The sequence below is a fragment of the Hemibagrus wyckioides genome, linkage group LG09, assembly GCF_019097595.1.
Source record: "Hemibagrus wyckioides isolate EC202008001 linkage group LG09, SWU_Hwy_1.0, whole genome shotgun sequence".
Lineage (NCBI taxonomy): Eukaryota > Metazoa > Chordata > Actinopteri > Siluriformes > Bagridae > Hemibagrus > Hemibagrus wyckioides.
The window spans coordinates 2,115,919-2,140,485 of NC_080718.1; the positions used below are offsets into that span (position 1 = coordinate 2,115,919).

At 37.3% G+C, this 24,567-nt stretch overlaps 2 protein-coding genes across 2 annotated transcripts in view; both read left to right on the forward strand.

Annotated features, from left to right (window-relative positions):
- The first annotated feature begins 20,201 nt into the window (after positions 1 to 20,201).
- On the forward strand, positions 20,202 to 21,566 carry pomca (proopiomelanocortin a). The gene is made up of 3 exons (XM_058398605.1): positions 20,202 to 20,367; positions 20,592 to 20,731; positions 20,844 to 21,566. The coding sequence occupies exons 2-3, from the start codon at positions 20,594 to 20,596 to the stop codon at positions 21,345 to 21,347; spliced, it is 642 nt and encodes a 213-aa protein (XP_058254588.1). The 5' UTR covers positions 20,202 to 20,367; positions 20,592 to 20,593; the 3' UTR covers positions 21,348 to 21,566.
- A 2,395-nt stretch (positions 21,567 to 23,961) lies between these two features.
- dnajc27 (DnaJ (Hsp40) homolog, subfamily C, member 27) overlaps positions 23,962 to 24,567 on the forward strand; it is an 8,533-nt gene continuing 7,927 nt past the window's right edge. Inside the window, exon 1 of the mRNA XM_058398329.1 lies at positions 23,962 to 24,373. Within this exon, the coding sequence (XP_058254312.1) occupies positions 24,287 to 24,373 (87 nt within the window). The 5' untranslated portion in view covers positions 23,962 to 24,286. The remainder of the gene's footprint in view (positions 24,374 to 24,567) is intronic.

Consider the following 24,567-nt stretch of genomic DNA (forward strand, 5'->3'; position numbering starts at 1 on the left):
CCTGCTTTAAATTAGATTTCGTCAAAAAACTTATTTTAGGCCGAGTCTCCCAAAAGTACTTGGCTTTGGAAAGGGACTTTCACAATGTGAGGCTTTTCACAATCATCAGGGCAATTTTAGAGATAAAATCGTATACCATTTTCAGACAAGGACAATAAAAAATTGGACACTGGAAAAAAGCTTCCGAATGTATTTTTAATCAACAAACCGAACGATTAGTAAATAGTTACATTAGATAGGGCTTATCTATAGATGGCTGTTGATGCACTGAGGGCATTTCAGTGTCTGGCTTTCTCTCTTCTACACTCTATCTCTCTCTCTCTCATGCAGCAGGGGAAGGTCTTCTGCACTGCTGAGTCTTCATTTGATACACTGGCAGAAAAAAACCTTCGGAAATTAACACCAGCCTGACCAGCAGAAGCCTGAAGGTCCACCATCTGCCACCATGCTTGAGTCTCTGCAGCCACCTTCAGAACATATGCATCAAAGCCCTGGGTGAATGAAAGAGTCCTGCAGAAGGCCGAGGGTTAATACACAGAGGCCAGGAGAAAAGGAGCTGATGGCGATCTCCACTTCCCTTTTCCCTTCGGCCTCTTTTCCTTTTTCTTTCTTTCTTTCTTTCTTTCCATCTTTCATTTTCCAGAGAGGCCCACAAAGGTCAGACAGGACAGCATGGTGATGGGGGCCCAGCAGCAGAGAGTTTAGTTTGGCAATGAAAGAGACACAAGTTACTAGCCTTTCTCTTTCTCTCTCTCTCTCTCTCTCTCTCTCTCTCTCTCCATCAGCCTGGGGCATGCTCTTTAACAAAAAGCTCACAGAAGGACCAAACACAGAGGGATTCCTTTATACCTCCAGCTCACACTCTTTCTCTCCACCCTGATAGAATGTTTGAAGGAGGCACTGGGCAGGCCATGACAGCTGAGCCCATTTGTTTAAATTACAAAAGAAGTATGTTCATGTCCTATTAATACAATCATGAATAATCATCCTTCTTCCCTGCCTTCTATAGTTACCCTTCTGCTCTGTTATGGCCACAAAATAATTTACATTATAGAGCAGGGGGGAAAAAAGTTATCCTTGCTTATAAAAAACTTTGTGGAAAAAACTTGGCAATGTTACTATTTTTCTGTCTTTGTCTATTGCACATTTTTGTGTTAAAAATCCTGGTCTGGTCTGCAGAAATTCTCACCACAGTGGTCCTGACCAGGATAAAGCATTTCCTGAAGATGAATGAATCGTGTCATGTATTGATGCCTGAATTGATGCCACATCCAGTCCACTTCTGTGTGTTAATATACATCACCCTGAGAATTTTGTATCTGCCCCTGCCTGAATAATAATAAAACCTGTTTCCTTCTACAGCTTTACGGTGTTAAGTAGTTCATATATGGTCTATGCAGATGTTGTAGGATATTAATTTGGCTTCGTGTGTCAATTAAAGACATTGCTAAGTAATAAATGGCAACAACATCACCAGTTCTATCATGCTTATTGTATTTTATGCAAACTTTTAGGCTTCTCTTTGATCAGGAAAAAATAAAAATGTGATCAAATATTCATCTCTCTCTCTCTCTCTCTCTCTCTCTCTCTGTCATTGCACAGGTAAAAATGCTTGCCCTATGTGGCACTGAATAAATCAGCACAACCTTTGGCGTGCCCTTTGCTCATCCCACGAACTTTGCATGACCTACAAGACATGCTCGGATTAAAGGCTCCTTTTTTCTGGCTCCCCAGTAACCTGGCACCTCCACTCCTCTTAAAGACCACCCTCCTGACTACGCTGCCTTCTTCCCCCTGTAGGCAAATGAATCCATCCGCAGTTTTGTTTCATATCCTTAAGATCTTTCACTTCAAAAGCCACCCAGCCCACAGTGGCCACCACTGAACACCCCAAGTGGCCACTCAAGACTCACCTCGATCGGCGCTGGCGGGACCCCGAAGACCTTCAGCTCCTCAGTGGGGGGACCACCCCTGTCTGGCTCTAAGCCCTGTGGCCCGCAGGAGCCTGCTAAACATTATCAAAGATGAAACATCAATGGGAGGTACTTGAAGGATGTGAAAAGGTAGAGGAAAAGGCCACATCAAACAGAGTGACGTCTGAATGCACATCAGAAAGCCCGGAGAGAGTGAGGACAACACTTTTGAAAAGGAAAAGCAAGCAACAATAATTGGCCAATCATATTCTAGATGACAACATTGAGACAATGGCATATATCTAAACACAGAAAGGAAATGAAATTAAAATCTCAGTGCTGGTGGAGTAATTATTCCAGTTTTTATTCAGTGCCAGTGAATGAAACATCGCATTGTAATGCTGCCTTTTCATTCATTCTGACAGATGATAGTTCGATTAGTGAGTCACGGAAAGGCTATGAAGAAATACCATCCACTCTCGCAGATGCATGAAAATGTTTAGCTGGGATACGATCCTACAACTAGATGCAACAAATTTCAAATCCCACATGGAGTTCATAGTCACTTACACACCCATCGTCATCCACAATCACTTTATTGGGAATTTGCCAATCATGTGACAGCAGCATACAATCATGCAAATCCAGGTCAAGAGATTCAGTTAAAGCTCACAACAAACATCAGAACGAGGGAACACTGTTGTAGTTTGACTGTGGCCTGGTGCCAGGTGGGCTGGTTCGAGTATTTCAGAAAATGCTGATCTCCTGGGATTTTCATGCTGAAACACAGAAAGGTGTAGAAAAAATAAATAAATCCAGCGAGCAGCAGGAAATGCCTTGTTAATAAGAGACGTCAAAGGTGCACAGCTAGCTGACAGAACAGATTTGGTAACTCAATCAACCTCTGTCTGTCAAGGTGACCAGCAAAGCATCTCAGATTGTACAGGCCCCATTGGGTTTTATATATTGTGCAGCTCTAACCAGTTGCAGCCTGGGCTCCACAAGAACTCTGAAGGTGTGCTGGTGTATCTGGCACCAAGATGTTAGCAACAGACCCTTTAAGTCCTATAAGTTGTCAGATGGGGCCTGGATCCCTGTTTTCTAATATATCCCATAGAAACAGAGAGAGAGAGAGAGAGAGAGAGAGAGGAGGACAGGGAGCTCAATACAACATGATTCTGACTGATCAGAGTTATTCTATGGTGGAACATTTATTCTGATGAGAGTGGTGTTTTCCACAGGGCACAATGGCTCATTGAATGGTTTGATGAGTATGAAAATAGTGTAAATCATATGCTTTGGCCTCTGCAGTCGCCCGTTAAATGCCTATGGGAGCTTTTGGACCGATGTGTTCAGACATCTCTCTTCACAACTATCATCAAAACACCAATTGAGCGGATATCTTTTGCATGAATGGTGCTACATCCCTCAAAATACAGTTGTAGAATGTGTGCCAAGGTATATTCAGTATATCCAGCTGGAGATTATTAAAAGTTAATAGATTAAGCTCACCCGAATTCACTAAAAAAAAATATATATATATATATATATATATATATATATTAAGCTGGGTGATACATTATTAAGATCTGCAGTGTAAGGGCTGGGATGATAACGCCGGCAGGAATTTCTCTCAAATTTATTGTAAAAATGTATACCTAAATATAAACAGTATATAGCAAACAAAAGGCTCATATACTATGAAGTCAAGAACAAATCACAAATTGAAGGCACCAATAAGCAAGCCAAGTCATAAGACAGAGTGTTCTTGTTTCCTGCAGGAGAAGGAGTGCACTTGTTTATCAGTTGTCATGAAATTTATGAAAGTTAATGGACTTGGGTTTTCATAATAAATACATCATTTACTTTACCAATATCAGAAATTCATTATAATGTAAGACCTGAAATTTTGGGTAATTCTGTGTGTGTGTGTGTGTGTGTGTGTGTGTGTACTGAATATTCCACAGTGGTCCACATGGTACTTGTACCATTCACTAGTTTATTATATACACCAGTAAGCTACATTATGTTGTAAAGGTCTTACTTTATAACCACTACAATATATTTAACCACAACAAATACAATCAAATAAATATATAAATAAATACCCACATGTATCTGTCCACTAACAAATAGAGACATTTGGAAATGCTAAAATACACAGTCTACTGTATATCCTATCATTAAGCGCAATCCTAGAACAAAGGTGTCCACCAAACAACGTGGTCTAAAACAGTTGTTTGCCTGCCCTACAATTATCTTTTCAGTAAAAAAAAAAAACATTTCTGCAACTGCAAATGTGTCTGAAGCACCTATGATTTGCACAAATAAGCATAAAAACAACAAACAAACAAATAGTCCATTATCACTAAACGTGTAATGTATAATTTCTTCATCTTCCTGATTTTATGACTTTGTGCTGCTTCAGTGAAAAACCTAGTAACTTCCAGTATACACGGTTCCCAAACCACAGAGGAATATAAAATGTCTGTGTTTAAAACCACGAGGGGGTTAGCCACAGGAATGGGGCGATAATAACTTTGTTAGGATGATCCTTTTGCCTCAGCTCCATTTTCTCCAGCTGCATCGCATAGCTTTTCTCTGCATGAATGAAGGTGAATCTGCAAGAAACCTCCCCCTTATTTTATTTTCAGCTCGCTTTCCCATAATTACTCCCCACTAAACTGTTTGCACAACAATGCCACAAAACATCTGCAAAAACAGGTAAAAAAAGGCAAACTAATGCATTTTGTATGGAGACTATGCTTCACCGACGGCAATTATAACACATTTCCCTTTTTCTGTACTCCACCACCACCCCACCCCACTGGAAAAAAAAAAAAAAAAAAAATGATTGCCTGTTGGATAATGCTGGGCATCACATCCAAACATGTGCTTAGTGAAGTGTTTGGTTGCATTTGCCACCTTGATACTTTACTGAGCACAAAAATACACACTGACCAATCCAGCACTTACAATTTAGCATTAGGTGATATTTTATAGAGGTATATTATACACAAAATTTCCTGATGGAAAATTAAAGCTGACCTCAACATGTGAACTAGGGCAAATGTTGTATTTTATATACATTGATCAGCCATAACATTATGACCATTGACGGGTGAAGTGAATAACACTGAGTATCTCCTCATCATGGCACCTGTTGGCAACATGGCAACCTTGGGTCCAGCCATCCATGTGGATGTTACTTTGACACATACCACCTACCTAAGCATTGTTGCAGACCATGTACACCCTTTCATGGAAACGGTATTCCCTGATGGCTGTGGCCTCTTTCAGCAGGATAATGCGCCGTGCCACAAAGCAAAAATGGTTCAGGAATGGTTTGATGACCACAACAACGAGTTTGAGGTGTTGACTTGGCCTCCAAATTCCCCAGATCTCAGTCCAATTGAGCATTTATTGGATGTGCTGGATAAACAAGTCCGATCCATAGAGGCCCCACATCGCAACTTAGAGGACGTAAAGGATCTGCTGCTAACATGCCTTGCTGTCCATGCCTTGATGGGTCAGGGCTGTTTTGGCAGCAAAAGGGGGACCAACATAATATTAGGCAGGTGATCATAATGTTATGCCTGATCAGTGTATAGGTTAATGTTATGTTGTGTCATGCTATGATATATATTTTAAGCACAAATATTATTAAAAAATATTTTTTTTTATATATACTGTATATTAAACAGCCCACAGAGGGGGGAAAAAAGTGAATGTAAAATAACTGATTGCACATTGCCTCAGAGAAAATTATCAAAACTAGTACTAATTAATTCAGTTCAATTTTATTTGTAAAGAGCTTTTAATAATGGGATTGTCCCATTAGAGCTTTACAGGAATAAAAAAAATGAATAAAAATAAATAAATTTAAAATAAAAATAAATTATTTATATATATATATATATATATATATATATATATATATATATATATATATATATATTTATCCCTTGTGAGCAAGCCAGAGGCAACGGTGGGAAGGAACAACTCGATATGAGGAAGAATCCTTGAAAGGAAGTCATCCTCAACTGGATGACACCAGCGAGGGTGATTGTGAAAATTTCCTTTCTATAACTGTATTTATAGATTTATTTAATGATAATGTTACTCAATGCCACACACATGCATGCCTAGGTAACATATGCACATATTTAAAGCCACAATACATTACAGCTTGAAACTTTTAAAGTCAAGAATTTGAACTCTAGTGGAAATAATGGGAAATAAATTGTTTACACCTTTAAAATTCTTAAAATTCCACCCATCTTATTTATTTGGCTTGTTAATGCAAGGTTATCTAGCACAATACTGACACACCAAGCAACTGTGGATGCAAGAATTTTTAGGAATACCTAGAAAAAAAAACATCATTAAGCTGTAAAATCCCAATTTCTAGGCCATTACTGCCACGTAGCTCTTCGACAAAAGCTTTCGCTGAGTACAGTACTGGTTTGGATGCATTCTCATCTGCAACAGCAGAAGAGTTTTATTAATATGCCGCCACACCGTTACCTTTGACAGCAGTGTTGGGATTCGGCCACAGTGTGACATCTTTGAATCTCAAATAAAGAGACTGTGTGCTGACCAGAAACATGTGCAATTTAATAGTTGTTGTTGTTCTTTCGGCTGTTCCCTGTTCAGGGTCGCCACAGCGGATCATTAGGTCCGTGTATTTTTTGATTTTGGCACAGGTTTTTATGCCGGATGCCCTTCCTGATGCAACCCTCCCATTTTACCCAGGCTTGGGACCGGCACTTAGAGTGAGCTCTTTAGTGGCTTGGTTAGCTCCCTGCCCAGGAATCGAACCCAGGACACTGAGAAGCAATGAGAGCCCGAGATCCTGCCGCTGGACCACCAGGAGGCCACGCGCAATTAAATAGTAAGGTAAAATAAAGTCTTTAATTGAAAGTCACTGTCTATCCTTTATATTTTCTAATGGGTCATGTTGCTTAACATCAAAACCGCTGCCTGATATGCAAACAATGATGCTACATACACCTTTAGGGTAGATTCAGAAATCCTACACGGTGTACACATGGGGGGGATTTAGCCAACTGTGCACCTATGCATTCTGGTCCAGTTTCCTGTCTGTTCATAAACATGTTGTTCTGCAGTAGGCATTTCAAATGACCTGAAAGCTTAATGTAGTGAAACCAGTACAGCATTACAGACTTACTGCAGCTGTGTGTGTGTGTGTGTGTGTGTGTGTGTGTAAACAAAAGTTCTTTTTTGCCATGAGTGAGACCAATGCAAAAAAAATTATACCTTAGCATACACTTAGCGAAAATATCTTGATTTATCTATATACATCTATATCATACTTATCTTATCATATTCCTTATGGGATTTAATATAGAATTTTGACATATATGTTTTTGTATTTGCCAAAAGTAAATGGCTAAAAAAATAAAATAAAAACCTGCCAATAGTAGACTATGTATGTAATTATCATATTTTGGTTTGTTTTAACATTGGTAAATAATAAAAGATGACTATATACTAGATATTTTTACTCTAAAGATGTGCATTTTCTATATATTTTCTAAAGCATAGCACCTATAAAGGGGCTTTTTTTATTTCCTTAAATGTTTTTAATATTGGTACAAACTGAGAGGCAGTTATACTATTGGGCATTTTAAATGTAGTGCAATAAAAATAAAAATACAAAGCTTGGGTCAATGGGTCCCTTTCCCAAGCGCCAACTAGCCAACGAACATAAATCAGGAATTAATATTCCATCAGAACACAATGTAGTAACACAAATCATTCAGAACTTCAGGTTTAATAATTGACCTTCAAATATCACCAGCACCACTGTCAAGCCCATTATTGCCATTTGTTTTTGTAGATCATGAATAGTGGTGCTGAAAACACAGCACTCAGGCTGTGTTCCTGTTGAGAGAATCATTCGGCGTGTGGCGGAATGTGGGGCAGCCAGCAGGGGAGGTGTCCAGGCGAACCACAGTGCCAGTTGGGGGTTGCACACTCCTGGGGTAAAAAGCAACTTCAGCTTCCACCCCCTGCTACGAATATCATCCCAGACCCAAAGGTGGATTTGTTTATAGAGTTTTGCAGACTCCCATTGCGGTATCAGCCAACTGGACTATCTATCTATCTATCTATCTATCTATCTATCTATCTATCTATCTATCTATCTATCTATCTATCTATCTATCTATCTATCTATCTATCTATCTGTCTGTCTGTCTGTCTGTCTGTCTGCCTCTTTTTCTGTCTGTCTGTCTATCTATCTATCTGTCTGTCTCTATCTGTCTGTCTGTCTGCCTCTTTTTCTATCTATCTATCTATCTATCTATCTATCTATCTATCTATCTATCTATCTATCTATCTATCTATCTATCTATCTATCTGTCTGTCTGTCTGTCAGTCTGTCCGTCTGTCCGTCTGTCTGTCTGCCTCTATTTGTCTGTCTGTCTGCCTCTTTTTCTGTCTGTCTGTCTATCTATCTGTCTGTCTCTATCTGTCTGTCTGTCTGCCTCTTTTTCTATCTATCTATCTATCTATCTATCTATCTATCTATCTATCTATCTATCTATCTATCTATCTATCTATCTATCTATCTATCTATCTATCTGTCTGTCTGCCTCTTTTTCTGTCTGTCTGTCTATCTATCTATCTGTCTGTCTCTATCTGTCTGTCTGTCTGCCTCTTTTTCTATCTATCTATCTATCTATCTATCTATCTATCTATCTATCTATCTATCTATCTATCTATCTATCTATCTATCTATCTATCTATCTATCTGTCTGTCTGTCTGTCTGTCTGTCTGTCTGCCTCTTTTTCTGTCTGTCTGTCTATCTATCTATCTGTCTGTCTCTATCTGTCTGTCTGTCTGCCTCTTTTTCTATCTATCTATCTATCTATCTATCTATCTATCTATCTATCTATCTATCTATCTATCTATCTGTCTGTCTGTCTGTCTGTCTGTCTGTCCGTCTGTCCGTCTGTCTGTCTGTCTCTATTTGTCTGTCTGTCTGCCTCTTTTTCTGTCTGTCTGTCTATCTATCTGTCTGTCTCTATCTGTCTGTCTGTCTGCCTCTTTTTCTATCTATCTATCTATCTATCTATCTATCTATCTATCTATCTATCTATCTATCTATCTATCTATCTATCTGTCTGTCTGTCTGTCTGCCTCTTTTTCTGTCTGTCTGTCTATCTATCTATCTGTCTGTCTCTATCTGTCTGTCTGTCTGCCTCTTTTTCTATCTATCTATCTATCTATCTATCTATCTATCTATCTATCTATCTATCTATCTATCTATCTATCTATCTATCTATCTATCTATCTGTCTGTCTGTCTGTCCGTCTGTCTGTCTCTATTTGTCTGTCTGTCTGCCTCTTTTTCTGTCTGTCTGTCTATCTATCTGTCTGCCTCTTTTTCTATCTATCTATCTATCTATCTATCTATCTATCTATCTATCTATCTATCTATCTATCTATCTATCTATCTATCTATCTATCTATCTATCTACCTGTCTGTCTGTCTGTCTCTATCTGTCTGTCTGTCTGCCTCTTTTTCTGCCTCTTTTTCTATCTATCTATCTATCTATCTATCTATCTATCTATCTATCTATCTATCTATCTATCTGTCTGTCTGTCTGTCTGTCTGTCTGTCCGTCTGTCCGTCTGTCTGTCTGTCTGTCTGTCTGTCTCTATTTGTCTGTCTGTCTGTCTGCCTCTTTTTCTATCTATCTATCTATCTATCTATCTATCTATCTATCTATCTATCTATCTATCTATCTATCTATCTATCTATCTATCTATCTGTCTGTCTGTCCGTCTGTCCGTCTGTCTGTCTGTCTCTATCTGTCTGTCTGTCTGCCTCTTTTTCTATCTATCTATCTATCTATCTATCTATCTATCTATCTATCTATCTATCTATCTATCTATCTATCTATCTATCTGTCTGTCTGTCTGTCTGTCTGTCCGTCTGTCCGTCTGTCCGTCTGTCTGTCGTCTGTCTGTCTGTCTGTCTCTATCTGTCTGTCTGTCTGCCTCTTTTTCTATCTATCTATCTATCTATCTATCTATCTATCTATCTATCTATCTATCTATCTATCTATCTATCTATCTGTCTGTCTGTCTGTCTGTCTGTCTGTCCGTCTGTCCGTCTGTCTGTCTGTCTCTATTTGTCTGTCTGTCTGCCTCTTTTTCTGTCTGTCTGTCTATCTATCTGTCTGTCTCTATCTGTCTGTCTGTCTGCCTCTTTTTCTATCTATCTATCTATCTATCTATCTATCTATCTATCTATCTATCTATCTATCTATCTATCTATCTATCTATCTATCTATCTATCTATCTATCTATCTATCTTATCTGTCTGTCTGTCTATCTATCTAATCTCTCAAGTTGTTCAATTAGTTGTGACAATTAAAATGTTGTTAATTACATCTTTTTTTATCCTCATCGATTTTTCTGATGACCCCTAGTTCCCTAGTTCCCTGTGGATGGAGTTATCATGTCATCCTGAAAGAGATCACTCATACATTATCAGCATTAGATACTGAAAAACTTTGCAGTGATGTGCAGGAGCCCTTCCCTCTAAAAGGACCAGCTGATCCAAACCCATGTCAGCAATATGAACAAGTCAGACCATGAATTCAACTCTGTTAAAGGAAAGAAGCGGTATAGTCCATTAACTCACGAGCAGAAAATGTTGGTCAGAAAAATTAATATACACATAATAAATGTGTGAGAAACAGTGTGGACTTTCAGCTTTAATTAAACACCCCACTCTGAGTCTTAATAAGTGACCAAATTGTTAGATTTTTGCACACTTGTGCACACCAAAACACAAACTATACACTAAAACCAATAAAAATACAACATTAATTCCTTCCAGATTAATTATAACAAAATAAATATATACGCAGCAAGCAAGCGCCTTTAAGCATTTAACTCCCTAAGAATTCGGACATTAAGAGATATTCGTAAACCAGATTATGAACGCAGTCACTTCAGAAGATTGTTTATAGCCTTCGATTGAATTAGACATGCATATTATCACTCAAGATTGCATGTAAAGCATCGTTTCATGTACTAAAATGGGGAAAATGAATAGGCTAAATAGCTTTACCATTTATTATCTATTATAAATTTCAATCTCATGTCTAACTGATGTGATGAGCAATAAACTAATGACTCGAAAATCACATTTGCTCACTGACTCCCTGACTGACTACAATTTTATTTTTAAGTGCAAGCATGTGAGTCACTCAGGACTAATCCAGAATAACCCATGACTAAAGTCACTGAAGACTTTAAAAATCGCAAGAAGATAGAAGACAATCCATATTATTAATGAAAACATGGGAACATGAAACCTCAGCCGCAAAAGGCATTACAATCGACAAGATTTTGTTGTAAGACAAAGAAAGAGAAGAAAAGAATCAAGCGTTGGACTGAGAAGTTTACACATTGAGGATCAGACCAATGACAAAGACGGGGACAGGACAAGAACCAAAACAAAGGCACAAGTTAAAGAAAACCACTCGATGTGGACATACAAGTAGTATGAGTAGTGAGGAATAGTCTAAGCACCTGTTAGTGGGTGGGATGTATTAGGCAGCAAGTGAACATTTTGTCCTCAGAGTTGATGTGTTAGAAGCAGGAAAAATGGACAAACGTGAGGATTTGAGCGAGTTTGATGAAGGACCAAATTGTGATGGCTAGACCACTGGATCAGAGCATCTCCAAAACTGCAGCTCTTGTGGGGTGTTCCCGGTCTGCAGTGGTCAGTATCTATCAAAAGTGGAAGGAACAGTGATGAACCGGTGACAGGGTCATGAGCAGTCAAGGTTCACTGATGCACGTGGGGAGAGAAGGCTGGCCCGTATGATCCGATCCAACAGACGAGCTACTGTTGCTCAGATTGCTGAAGACGTTAATGCTGGTTCTGATAGAAAGGTGTCAGAATACACAGTGCATGACCGTGTGTTGTGTATGGGACTGCATAGAACTGGACCACGGAGCAATGGAAGAAGGTGGGATCTGTTACTCAAACTGTGACACCTGATCAGGATGAACAAAAAAAATTAACTATTAAATTTTTCAATGAAACATATGGTTTATTTGTAATTTAGTAGCGGTTTAGTTTGAGATTGTGTTTGAAATCTTTTTTAGGAATACTGAACACGAGGTAAAAGCATTGCATGTCCATTGCAGAGCACCATTTGATTCACACCCAGTGAGCTATTTATGGCTGTTTAGTTTAGGTATGTTTGTGGGAGGTGAGAAGAAACTGGGAAAGCTTGAGTGTTCACCCCCTGGACACAGCGAGAAAATGGAAACCTGCACAAACAGCAACTTGAGCTCAGGATCCATCTGCAGATGCTGGTAGTGTAAGGCAGCAGTGCTAACAACTGCAGCACTTTGCCGCCCAAGAGTTTGCAATGCCAGAAATGCACTATGGAAAGTAATTCAACTTCCAAGTATTGGAGTATGGTTTCCTCCAAGTAGCTTGGTTTCCTCCCCAGTCCAAAACATGCCTGTTAGGCTGTTTAGCATCTCTAAATTGTGGACCTTTGTGTGCGATTGTGCCTTCTGATGGTTTGGCACCCTGTCTAGAGTGTCCTCTACATTGTGCCCTGATTCCCCATGAGACAGGCTCCAGATTCTCTGTGACCCTGTGTAGGAAAAGGGGTACAGAAGATTGCTGGAAGATGTTAAATGCATATCATATTATACAGCTAGCAGTGTTGCTACTTATAAATGCTTCGGAAGCCTCCAACCCCAGAACGATCCTAACACCAGGTTAACATCAGTGTGGTGTTTCACCTGTTCTCCAGGTTCTCTCGTTTCTTTCCACCTCAGAAAAGTTGACAGTTGATGTGCGCGTGTGTGTGTGTGTGTGTTTCTGAAGATGAACGAATGAATAAACACTGTATATTTTATGATGTGCTTTATCCATGCTTTTTTTCTTTTCTATGTGTTTTGAACAAACTTAAAATAAAAATAGCAATATTTATATAATCAGTTTTAATTTTAATATAATTATATGTGCATTGTGGGTAAATGTACAGTCACCAGCCACTTTAATAGGAACATCTGTACCCATGCTTTATTTGTGCAGTTATCCAGTAATGTAATCATATGGCAGAAATGCAATGCATGCAATCAGGATATATATTGGTAATTAAGAAAAAGAAAAAAGTTAGCCAGCTGTATCGCTACAGTGTTTTTTGATATTGGAAATGTTGTCTAATATCTTGTTCGCGTGAGGTAAAAACAGACTCAGAATATTCTTTAAAAAATAGGCTAACAGTTATACATGGTTTTATTAGAAGGTCTAATGGTCTTATGGTTTTCCAGCGTGTACAAAGGAATAATCTTACACTAATAACATAAAGTCTTCGAAAGTAACAATATCTTGAATATAGGCAAATCCAGCTAATGTTTATCTTTATTAGATATTGGATTCGATATATTTTATACGCTTGGTATTAGTAAATAGGCTTAACAGTTTTATATTTGTTATATAATAACCTCATCATAAGGAATATTAACTATTTCGATGTCTTTAATTAGAAATATATCATATTTTGTTCACTCAAAACACCATAGAGCTTTTTTTTTTTTTTTTAATTTTATTTTAATTTTTTTTTTTGTTAACCAGCTATTTATTTACTATATACAGTGCTGAAATACTTTATCAGTATACTTTTTTGGGACGAGGAAATGGACCAATAGGGCCATCTGCTGTTGAGGAAGGTGAAAGTCTTTAGATGTGGCCAAGAAACATAGCACCAAATGAATTGAATATATATTTGAATTGAATGGTGTAATATAATGCAAATTTTGCATAAACAATATTTAATAATATGTGGAACTTTTTTTCTTTTTTTTTTGCTTTGTTTGTTTGATTCGTACTTTGTATTTGCTTTTGTATTCTCGACCATTTTATCCTATACAGGGTGGCAGGGAACCTGGAGCCTATCAAAGCTATGCAAAGCATGAGACACCCTAGACATTCACACAGACAGTTCAGAGATGCCTGGGGACTGGGGAGGAAACTGGAGTACCCGGAGGAAACCCCAGAGGCACATGTAAACTCCATGCACACAGATTGGAGACGGGAATCGAACCTCCAACCCTAATAACCATGTGAGTAAGCCACCATGTGAATAACATATTTTTCCATTATAAATATTGTATGAAATAATTGACACACTACCATTATATCAGCAAATTACCTTAGCTCCTGCTGGAAAAAAAAAAACCCCTCTAGCCACGTGAGATAGTGGAATCATTTGCTGAATTAATGCGTAATGAGTTTTGATGTCAAAAGTCATTTCCGCTTGAGAACAATGTTTAATGAACTAACCATCTATCCTTTATTCTGGATGATTGATTGTAATAAGAGGGTTAAGCAATACCTGCTTTATGTTTTATTAATGAACAACATGCAGGTATTAGGCACATTTAAAACTAGGAACAGGCGTCAATTAAATTGTATACTTCACCTGTGCGCTATTAGCACCTCATAAATAAAACATCGCTGATTTTTTATTTATTTTATTTTTTTTTTAGTGAAGCCATTGAGGATGAAACAAAGCTGTGTTAGGGCGACCTCTACTGGATAAAGTTGGCAGGTAACAAATAATGTTAGGGAGGTTTTTCCAGACATTTTTAAGCTAATAATAATAATAATAATAATAATAATAATAATAATAATAATTTAAAAACATTATATTATTTATTAAAAATAATTTAAACTAATCTTTAAAAAGTATAATAAAGTGAAGAAAAGGGACCCAACAGTCACATAGTATTATTCTGATGAAAAAAATATAGTATAACGTAATTATTTATGACATTTAGGCTTTACAAAATAGTGTGGATTTGATTTTTTTTTTTATTATTATTGTTTTTTATTTCACTCTTTGCTCTTTAGCAGTTAAAGGGACAATATTTCAAATACTGGCAGGAAGGGACAATATTTCAAGGGACAATATTACAAATAGTTCAAATACTCTAATATTTCACTGTTACGAATAGTTATTATTTATACTTATTTCCCTTTATTTATCTGTCTCTTTTTCTGTGTTGTGCTTATCCTCCTTTTCTCTCTCACTTCTCTAACAGGGATATAAAAAAAAAAATGACCTCATTTTAAAATATATAGATTTCTCTTTACTACTATTTTTGTTACTAAATTTGATTCATATTTACACTTTTATCAACTTTCACAGTTCTAATCCCAACTGCAAAGGAACCATAACAGTCACACTGACTGTCACAACATTCCATGTAGCCTGAAGCAAACACGTTTAAGCTGCTAATACTGCATTGATTTGGCTAGCAAAGTTGAAAATAATTGCCATATGTTCTCGCATAAGCTCTAACATTTGAGTTGTAGTTACATCAGATGTGTATCTTCATACATATCATAATGGCTCGTGAATGGCTCTGTAAACCTACAGGGTTCTTCTCAGCGTCTCTGAAGTCAGTTCATGATGTGGTGCAGTTTTTAAAATAAAAACCTTATGAGGATTAATAAACCTGCTAATATTGTTTTTTTTTTAGAGCTTGTTGTATTGTATGATGTCTGAAGAACCAGTTGGACTGCATGCAATTTTGTATAATTGATCAGATTCACGACAAACAGGCTGCGTAAGAGTCAAGGCGGTGGTACGATTCTGCACATGCTTCTGAAAAAACAACACCCAAATGTACAAAAAAATGCAACAAGAAGCTGAACTGGAGTCAGCTATCACTGCACAGCACAATAAAAAAGCAGCAGGAAAGGCAATAAAATTCATGAAGCATCTATTTTGGTATTTACTTCTTCTACAAGCATTTCCTGGGCTAAAGATTTCCTGTGATAAACAGAGATTAATCAGAGATCAGTGAGATTCATGAATACTCAACACACACATGTTTCACTATCATTCTGTCTTCACACCATTTTTATTATGCCTAATAATCGGGCAAGAAATTGTTGTGAAGTCTAGTCATTCTTAACAGTCAGCACTGATCCCACTGCCACATTTTTTATTGTTTTGTGTTGCACTAACAGCTGCACCTTCCTGTTTGTTTCATTGACAGTTGCTAAAAGAAATATGGTGTGCGGTCATGGCAATGGAAATGTGAGGATTCAATGTGGATTAAAGGACACTACAGTGTCTCCAGGGTGAAAAGAACTGAGAAAAGACAACTGACTTCTAAATAGCCCTCAAAACAGACTGGATATATGATATATGAACAGATATAATATTGTTTTTTGCCTCTGGGTGTTGTAAGGATGATTTATTAACTTTATTTAGTCAAGTCCGATAGCAAAGTGCATACAAATTTGACATGCACTCACCTTTTCCCATAAAACAAGGTAAAACCATGCGTTCAGAGATGTTTTTTCTGCTCAAGACTGCAGTAAAAAGTGATAAATTGAGTCTTCCTTTTCGTTTTTTAACCAGTCTGTCTGATTCTCCACTTACAAAACTACTTCTGTTGTGTTGTCTGTGTTTAGACACTGCATCCCAGGATTTTTTGATATACTCAAACAACCCTGTCCAGCACCAACAACCAAACCTCTGTCAAAGTCCTAGATCATGAGATCATATTTCTTAACATTGACTGAAGCCTTACAGGGTTTTATGCATTGTTCTGCTGCCTCAAGATTGATATAAGATCTTTTGCCAGAGACTGCTTCAGATTACCAGAGAAATGAATATAAATGAAAAATAAATGTGAAAAAAATGAAATATTCTTTACAGTATATACACGATGTATTTAAAAGTACAAAGAAGGTGGTGGGAAACTATAAGAACATACTGCACATGATGTGATATTGCACATGGTATGATGTATGTTATTGTAATTATTGCAGGAATATTTGAATGTGCAGGTGAACAGGGGTTCCTAATAAATTGGTCAGTGGAATACGTATTGCATTATTTGGTTAATGGTCTTAGAATTAATTGTGGCTGGATGAAGTGGTCTGGGCGAATGAGAGACTCTCAGTCTGAGTTTTTTGTCTCGTTCCTGACTGCAGAAAACACAAATACGCAACAATGTGCAAAAAAATAAGAAGACAAGAAGAAGAAACCTTTATTATCGTCACACATACATTACAGCGCAGTGGAATTCTTTTCTTCACATATCCCAGCTGAGGAAGTTGGGGTCAGAGCACAGGGGCAGCTATGATGCAGCACTCCTGGAGCAGGAAGGGTTGCTCATTTGTCCAAAAGTGGAGCTTGGTGGTGCTGGGGCTTGAGCCCGGATCCTCCAGTCAACAGCCCAGAGCCTTAATCCAATTCAGTTCAGTTTAAATTAAAATGATTTAATTTTATTTTATCCCTAATGAGCAAACCTGCGGTGAAAGTGGCAAGACAAAACTCCCTGTGATGATATGAGGAAGAAACCTTGAGAGGAACCAGGCTCAGAAGGGAACCTCATCCTCATTTGGGTGAGCCTTAACCACTTGAGCCACCACTGCCCCAAAGGACACACCAACACCGAGGGTGGGTGGATTAGCAGTCCATAAATAAATAAATACATATACCATAAATACACAGGACAGTAAAAGAACAATATTGGACAGAATAGAATAGTCTATTACTGGAGTCTATCAATTCTATGTAAATAAAGCAGTCGAGTTTCATGATAAAAAATATAGAGCTAACATAGTGTACATCCAACCGAACTGACAAGTCGTACGGCAAATGATTTCAACTTTTCTTTACCTTTAAATAATTGTCCTTCTAGTACATTTAACATGAGATTACTTTGCAAACAAGATTCTATACAGGAAATGTGTACAGGAAATTTCTGGAAACATGTATTAGTTTGTCTGGCCGTCACATGATGCAAATGCGGACATGTTAATTGTTATTTGGTCACTTCTGCTGGAGAGGATTTAAATATCACTGATCACATAAATAGTAGATGTTGCCATTGTCTGCTTTTTGCTGCAGGATGCTATATGTTCTGAGAATGTCAGTATGTGCCGGAAAAAAAGAAGAGGCCATAACTGTGTAATCCATCAGACATGGAATGATTCATTAATGTCTCAGTAAAGGCAAACTTTACTGAGAGCGTACTGATAAACACTTGACTAACCTTGTGTACAAGATAAGTTGGTATAAATGGTTTTAACTATTAGAGGCTCAAAGAAAGCCTAATGCTTTTAATCCAGTGATGGGTCCGGTCCCATAGCTGACCCAAGGCTGACTCTGTTGATAAAATGGACCATTAAAGTTAAGCCTGAAGGACAGCAGGAGAAAGAAATCAAGAGACTTTTAGATCCTCTCGTAGTCCCTGCACTTTTTCTTTTCTTTTTTTTTTACCCACTATCAATGGGCAAGCTAGAGGATTTTTTCAATAAGTCCATTTGCTGACACTTGTCCATTATTGACTTGTCTGTTATTGACTTTTATATAAATAACTGCGCTGGTCACATCACTGACTGTCGGTTTGAGGTTAGCTTTGTAGATGAAATCCTTAGTACCTACATTATTTAACATGCAATTCATTTTCTATCCCAACCATACAAACAAAGTGGATCTGTGGGAATTATTTTATTCTGTTTTGTACATAAACGACACAGATCATTTAAGAATGGTCCTGCATAAAAGACGAAACAAAGAGAAAAAAAAATTTCTCATTTTTATTTTATGTATCCTCGGCTTTTAATCTTTTTGAGCAGTCTGTAGTGTAGTGAGATGTAATGGGGGGTTTGGGGAAAACTGGCAACTTCTTTTCCCCAGTATTAAAGTTAAGAAGTAAATTAAAAAAATAAAATCACAACACAACAACCATGATCAACTATGTCACAGTTACTTTATAAAATCTCAAGCGTTGAACTTTGGGGAATAATGTATTTCTATTCAGATACATGTTTAAAGCAGGTGCCTGGAAATCAGTTCTCTCTCCCCCCCCCCCCCCTCCAAGACAACTCATTAAAGGATAATTTTCCAATTTCCCAGAAACAAACAAATGACCACAAATTTTACACAATCTTTTGTGGAAAAGGGCTATTTTATTAGAAAACTCAATATTAAAAATGAGGTAAAAAAAAAAATAATAATAATAATAATAAAATAAATAAATAAATAAATAAAAAAAATCATCTTAAAAGGGGAATAAATGAAAGAAATTTATGGAGGCATATAAACCCATTTAGAAGAATCAAACAGGAAAAAAAAACCCCATCAAAACGTCAGATGGACACCGGCTGTATGATCATAATAAAAATAATAGAAAATATGTATTAAAAAGACACAATATAACATCATTTTATTTTTTATTTTTATTTGTTGTATAACAATAATTCTGAAATATTTTGCCTACAAAATAAAACAAATCCAGTATATCACTGACCACTGACAAACAGTCTAAGCATCCTTGAATATGTAATGTTTAGATTCAATTTAACACCTAACTAATATTTAATGTCTATCTCGTTTCACAGCATCCAGAATCTTCCAGTGAAATAATAATAATAATAATAATAATAATAATAATAAAAAGGCTCTGCACATCAATCTGAATTCTTTCTCATGACTTACCACTAAAAGCTTTTCCATTTATTGGACCACTCAAATGCAGCACAAAAGAGGAGCAATATAAAAAGGAACTACAAGGTCAGAATTCCAATATAATGACGTTACTTGAGACGGAGAAAATCTTTTAACGTTTGTGCTTTCGCCATGCTTCTCTCAATGCTCACTGAGTCATCCAGGTTTAATTAATAAGCTAATATTTTTTCACTGAATTTTAATATCGTCTGTGCTCCATTATGGGCAATATGTCCATTCATACTTTTTTACATGATTATAAATTCCAGACGTCTTATATAAAATGTGTTCTGAGTAGGCTTAAGCAAAAGGTTAGCACTAATTGACTGCATCATGTGGATGTCATTCATTCCACTGAAAATACGATAAGGAGATTTGGCAATTCGACTTCTTTTAAAGTACTAAAACCTGGATTTAGCACCTATGTATCACCAGTCAAACAAAAACAACCTCCCTAATTAAGAAGAGGTGAATTTTACGTAAGCTGACACGGTGCTGACCTCGATAGGTCGTGTAAACTGACCCTCGTGCCCTTAGCGCGGTGGAAAACAACAGCGTGATTCTTTTAAAAATGGCAAACACGTGTTAATCCATCGCCGTACTGTTTTAATGAGCAGTGACATTTTTGATGGTGTGTGGTAAATTGCCTTGGATTATGGCTCGTGATTCATGAAAGCAGGAGAAGAAATTCAGTAGCGTGTACCCTTGAAAGGTGTGTCACTTAGGTGGCCTTATAAAGGAAGAGCAGAGAGAGGGTTCAGACATCAGAAACACACACACACACACACACATACACACACACACACACAGGTACACAGCGGGACGTCAAGTGGAAGAACTTAAGCTGTTGAGGAGGGAGCTTTCACAGACCGGAGAAGAACACCTTTCTTCCTTCATAACACGTGAGTTATTTTATTATTGTCTTGTTTCCTGTCATTATCTGTACATGACGCGATTGGATTTTTGCATTGATCTTTAACAATTTCTTTTTGACCTAACAGAATATAACATTCCTTAACTAAACAGCTACGTATATTTTACTATATTTGCACAACCTGAGGGTATAGATTTGCATTTACTGCCCTGGTGCATAGCTTCTATTTTACTCTTTGCTGTGGTTTCTCAGTAATGGGTAAAGAAGCGAGAATGGGGTGTCCTGTGTGGATGTTGGCTCTGGCTATGCTGTGTGCAAGTGGCGCAGAGGTTAGAGCCCAGTGCTGGGAAAATACTGGCTGCAAAGATCTAAGCTCTGACAGAAATATCCTGGTGAGTATCTGCTCTACTGGTTGTCCATCTCGGGTATAGGGCTTGGTTTTACTTTAGCGCGTAATAAATATGCTTGTGCTCTATCTTTATATTTATTGTGCGTCTTCGCCAGGACTGCATCAAGTTGTGCCAATCTGAGCTTACAGCAGAGTCTCCTATCTACCCCGGAGACGGCCACCTCCAGCCCTTCTTGCTCATGCCAAATGAAATCCCTGCTGCCACGCTTTCCACTCCACAAGAAGATGAAGCTCCAGAGTCTGGACCACAGCATGATGACAAGCGCTCCTACTCCATGGAGCATTTCCGCTGGGGAAAGCCCGTGGGTCGCAAGCGCCGGCCCATTAAGGTGTACGCCAACGGGGTGGAGGAAGAGTCGGCCGAGGTCATGCCGGCAGAGATGAGGCGCGAGCTAGGTGATGTCGAGGACAGCACCGTCAGCCAGCAAGATAAGAAAGATGGGTCCTATAAGATGAATCACTTTCGCTGGAGTGGCCCACCCACCAGCAAGCGCTACGGAGGTTTCATGAAGTCTTGGGATGAGCGCAGCCAAAAGCCACTGCTCACACTTTTCAAGAACATCATCAACAAAGACGGGCACCAGAAGAAGGACCACTGAAGAACTGTTCAGTAACATTAAAACATTTGACCTCAAACTCATACTCTTTGAAAGTTATCCTACTGTACACAGTAAAATTCTAATTAGATTAAAATGAAACTGGAATGACTTTGTTAACTAACAGTAGTTTCTTCTTGTAGCCAGCATTACATTCACATTCATATAATCTACAATAGTTGCAGACTAGAAGTAATATGCTGATTAAAATATTGATTAGAGGCTGATGGTTAAGCATCATTTTTATTTATTAAAATGTACTATATTGTATATTATGAAAATGTTAACTATAAAATTATTGTATTTCAAGCAGCAAATGTCAAGGTGATTATTTCGAATGGAAACCCACTAAGCCATTAAAAATGTAAGCACACAAGTCAAGGGGGGAAAAAATCAGTGTCTGTGAACAAAAAGCCAGTGCCTTTAATATGGAGAGAGAGAGAGAGAGAGTGAGAGAGAGAGAGAGGGAGAGACTGATTTTCAGGCACCTGCTTTAAACATGTATCTGAACAGAAATACATTATTTATTGGCATATTAGACAATAAGCAATTAAATAAATAAAAATATATAAATAAATAATAAATAAATAAATAAATTTTAGATAACAATTTTAAGATAACAGAACTGGATTTAAAAAACAAGAAAAGATATTTACAAATATATAAATGCCTTATTTTCCTACTGTTTCAGAGCATAAAAATCTTTGCGTCTTTAAATGTACAATTATGACCATGCTTTTAAAATAATAATAATAATAATAATAATAATAATAATAATAATAATAATAATACTAACTAATACTACTTACGTTTCAACTATTTAAATTTCTTATGGAAATAATTCCAACACATATTTAATCATTTATCTATATTTTCCTCAGGCAACCTTGCCAAATCTCCTTCCATATAAACTTCTCTTAAAATATGAAGGGAAATTATATAAAAATAAGCTAAATGTGCCTTTTCTCAGGCAGAACCTAAGAAACAGATAAAAGATAAATTATTAGGTTTATTATTATTGGGAATACCAACATATTAGAGCAACATTAAATGTCAAAGGTACCTGGGTTGGGGTCATTTCTGCATGGTCAAGAACATAAGTTAATCCACAAATGTAAGGAAAGAAGTTACTGCTTATAAATATATAAAGTACTACAGGGCATAATTAAGAGTTTATAATTAATGGCACATTAGCAATGCAACACTTGTTTGTGCGTGAAACAAAAGTCTGTATAAAAGACATCTCTATTTTTCTCTTGCGTTTATGGAACCTGTGAGGAAACGCTATCACTGTTGTAAATATCTGCTCTGATGATCATCCAGGAAATTGAGGTGTTGGGTCTTCTAACATTTAATAACTCTGGCCTTCTGCATTGATCTAAACAGTTTAACTACAGGTTTGTATATCAATGGTGTCAACTGGTTTAGTGTATTTTTACATACTGATCTTTATAGCTGATTTTCTAACATACAAATGTTAAGGATTATTAGACAGTGACTACCACCTTCCCAAATCTCAGACCTCTGAATAATAACCACAAGTAAGGAAATATGAGTAGTGGATGGGAAAGGATAATAAAAAGATAAGACTATGTTATTGCACAATCCATTTGCATTGTGTACTAAATTTGACGGTCAGTGAAACGGTTACTGTGATTACAATACAGCAATGTAATTGATGATATCAGTTGTACTAAAATTCATCTTAAAAATTAAATCACACTAAAATCACTCAGACACTATAAGGCCGAAAGGTTTGTGGACACCTGACCATCACACCTTTTGTGTGCTTTTTGAGCACTTACATTTACAGCATTTGGCAGACAGCCTTATCCAGAGCAACTTACAAATTATCTCATTTTATACAACTGAGGGTTAAGGGCCTTGCACAGGGGCCCAGCTTGATGGACCTGGGATTCAACCTCACAACCTTCTGCTCATTAGGCCAACACCTTAACTACTAAGCTACCACAGCACTCCAGGTTGCAAATTTAGGAAACCTTTTTTGAATTTTAATAACTTCTACCCTTCCCAGAAAGCATAGATTTTGTCCATAGTGATCTGTGTCCATTCAGCCCCAAGATTATATAGCGAGGTCGCGTGAGCCGGTGCAGTCGGCGTTCCAGTTCACCTTAAAGGTGTTGAGGTCAGGGGTCTTCTACTCCAACCATGGCGAAATATGTTATAATGGGCCTTGCTTTCTGTACGTGTCATGCTGGAACAGATTTGGGCCTCATAGTTAAGTAAAGGGAAATTGTAACACTACAACATCTTATAAATCAATTCAATTCAATTCAGTTTATTTTGTATAGCGCCTTTTACAGTGAACGTTGTCTCAAAGCAGCTTTACAAAAGAGGAGAAACAGAGAAAGGGGAGGGGGGGGGGAATAAAAATTAAAAATAATAAAAATTAAAAATTAAAAAAATATTTAAAAAATAAATAAATAAATAAAAATAAAAATAAAAATAATAATAATAATTTTTAAAAAAAAAGCCAAACCTTTTGCATACACCTGAACTGGACAAATAACTTATTAAACAGAATGCAGTGTCCACCATCGCCTATCTGAGAGGTGTAGTTTCAACAACACTCCATTTGGGGGCAGTAATGCTTTCTGTGCGCTCCATTAACGAGCAGGACGACGAAGACAAAGTGTTTATGTCAACTGAGCCTTGTCACTAAGACGATAGAAAACAAAAACAGCTCTAAAACGTTTATTTTACAAAGTAGTGAAATCTCGATGATTAAAATGAACGAAGTGTGAATGAATGGATGAATGTCTTCAGCTAAAACCCTCTCACCGCACTGTGTGTGTTAGGAATTTGAAGCCGGATGCTAACTTTAGTGGTTAGTAAACAGAAGAGAGACAGCAATTAGTGGCTTTTGTCCAGGATCAGATTTTTTCCCCCTAGGTTGTTATTTTTTTGCGATCTGACCGAAAATGGACACGAATGTACAGAAAAGGAGGGAAAATAAAAAATCGTTGCGGATTAAAGTTATCAGCCTCGGGAATGCAGAGGTTGGGAAGGTGGGTATATACCCATAGGCAAGCTATTGAACTCAGTGGTATTATGAGTAAACCCTCTCTATATAATCTATATATAATCATACACCTTCATCTTCATCATCACTGTATTTATGTATTTATTTGGACACAGAGTAATTGACTCACATTATGTAAGGAATAAATCACTTGAGGAAACGCTGTTAAAGGACAAGAGT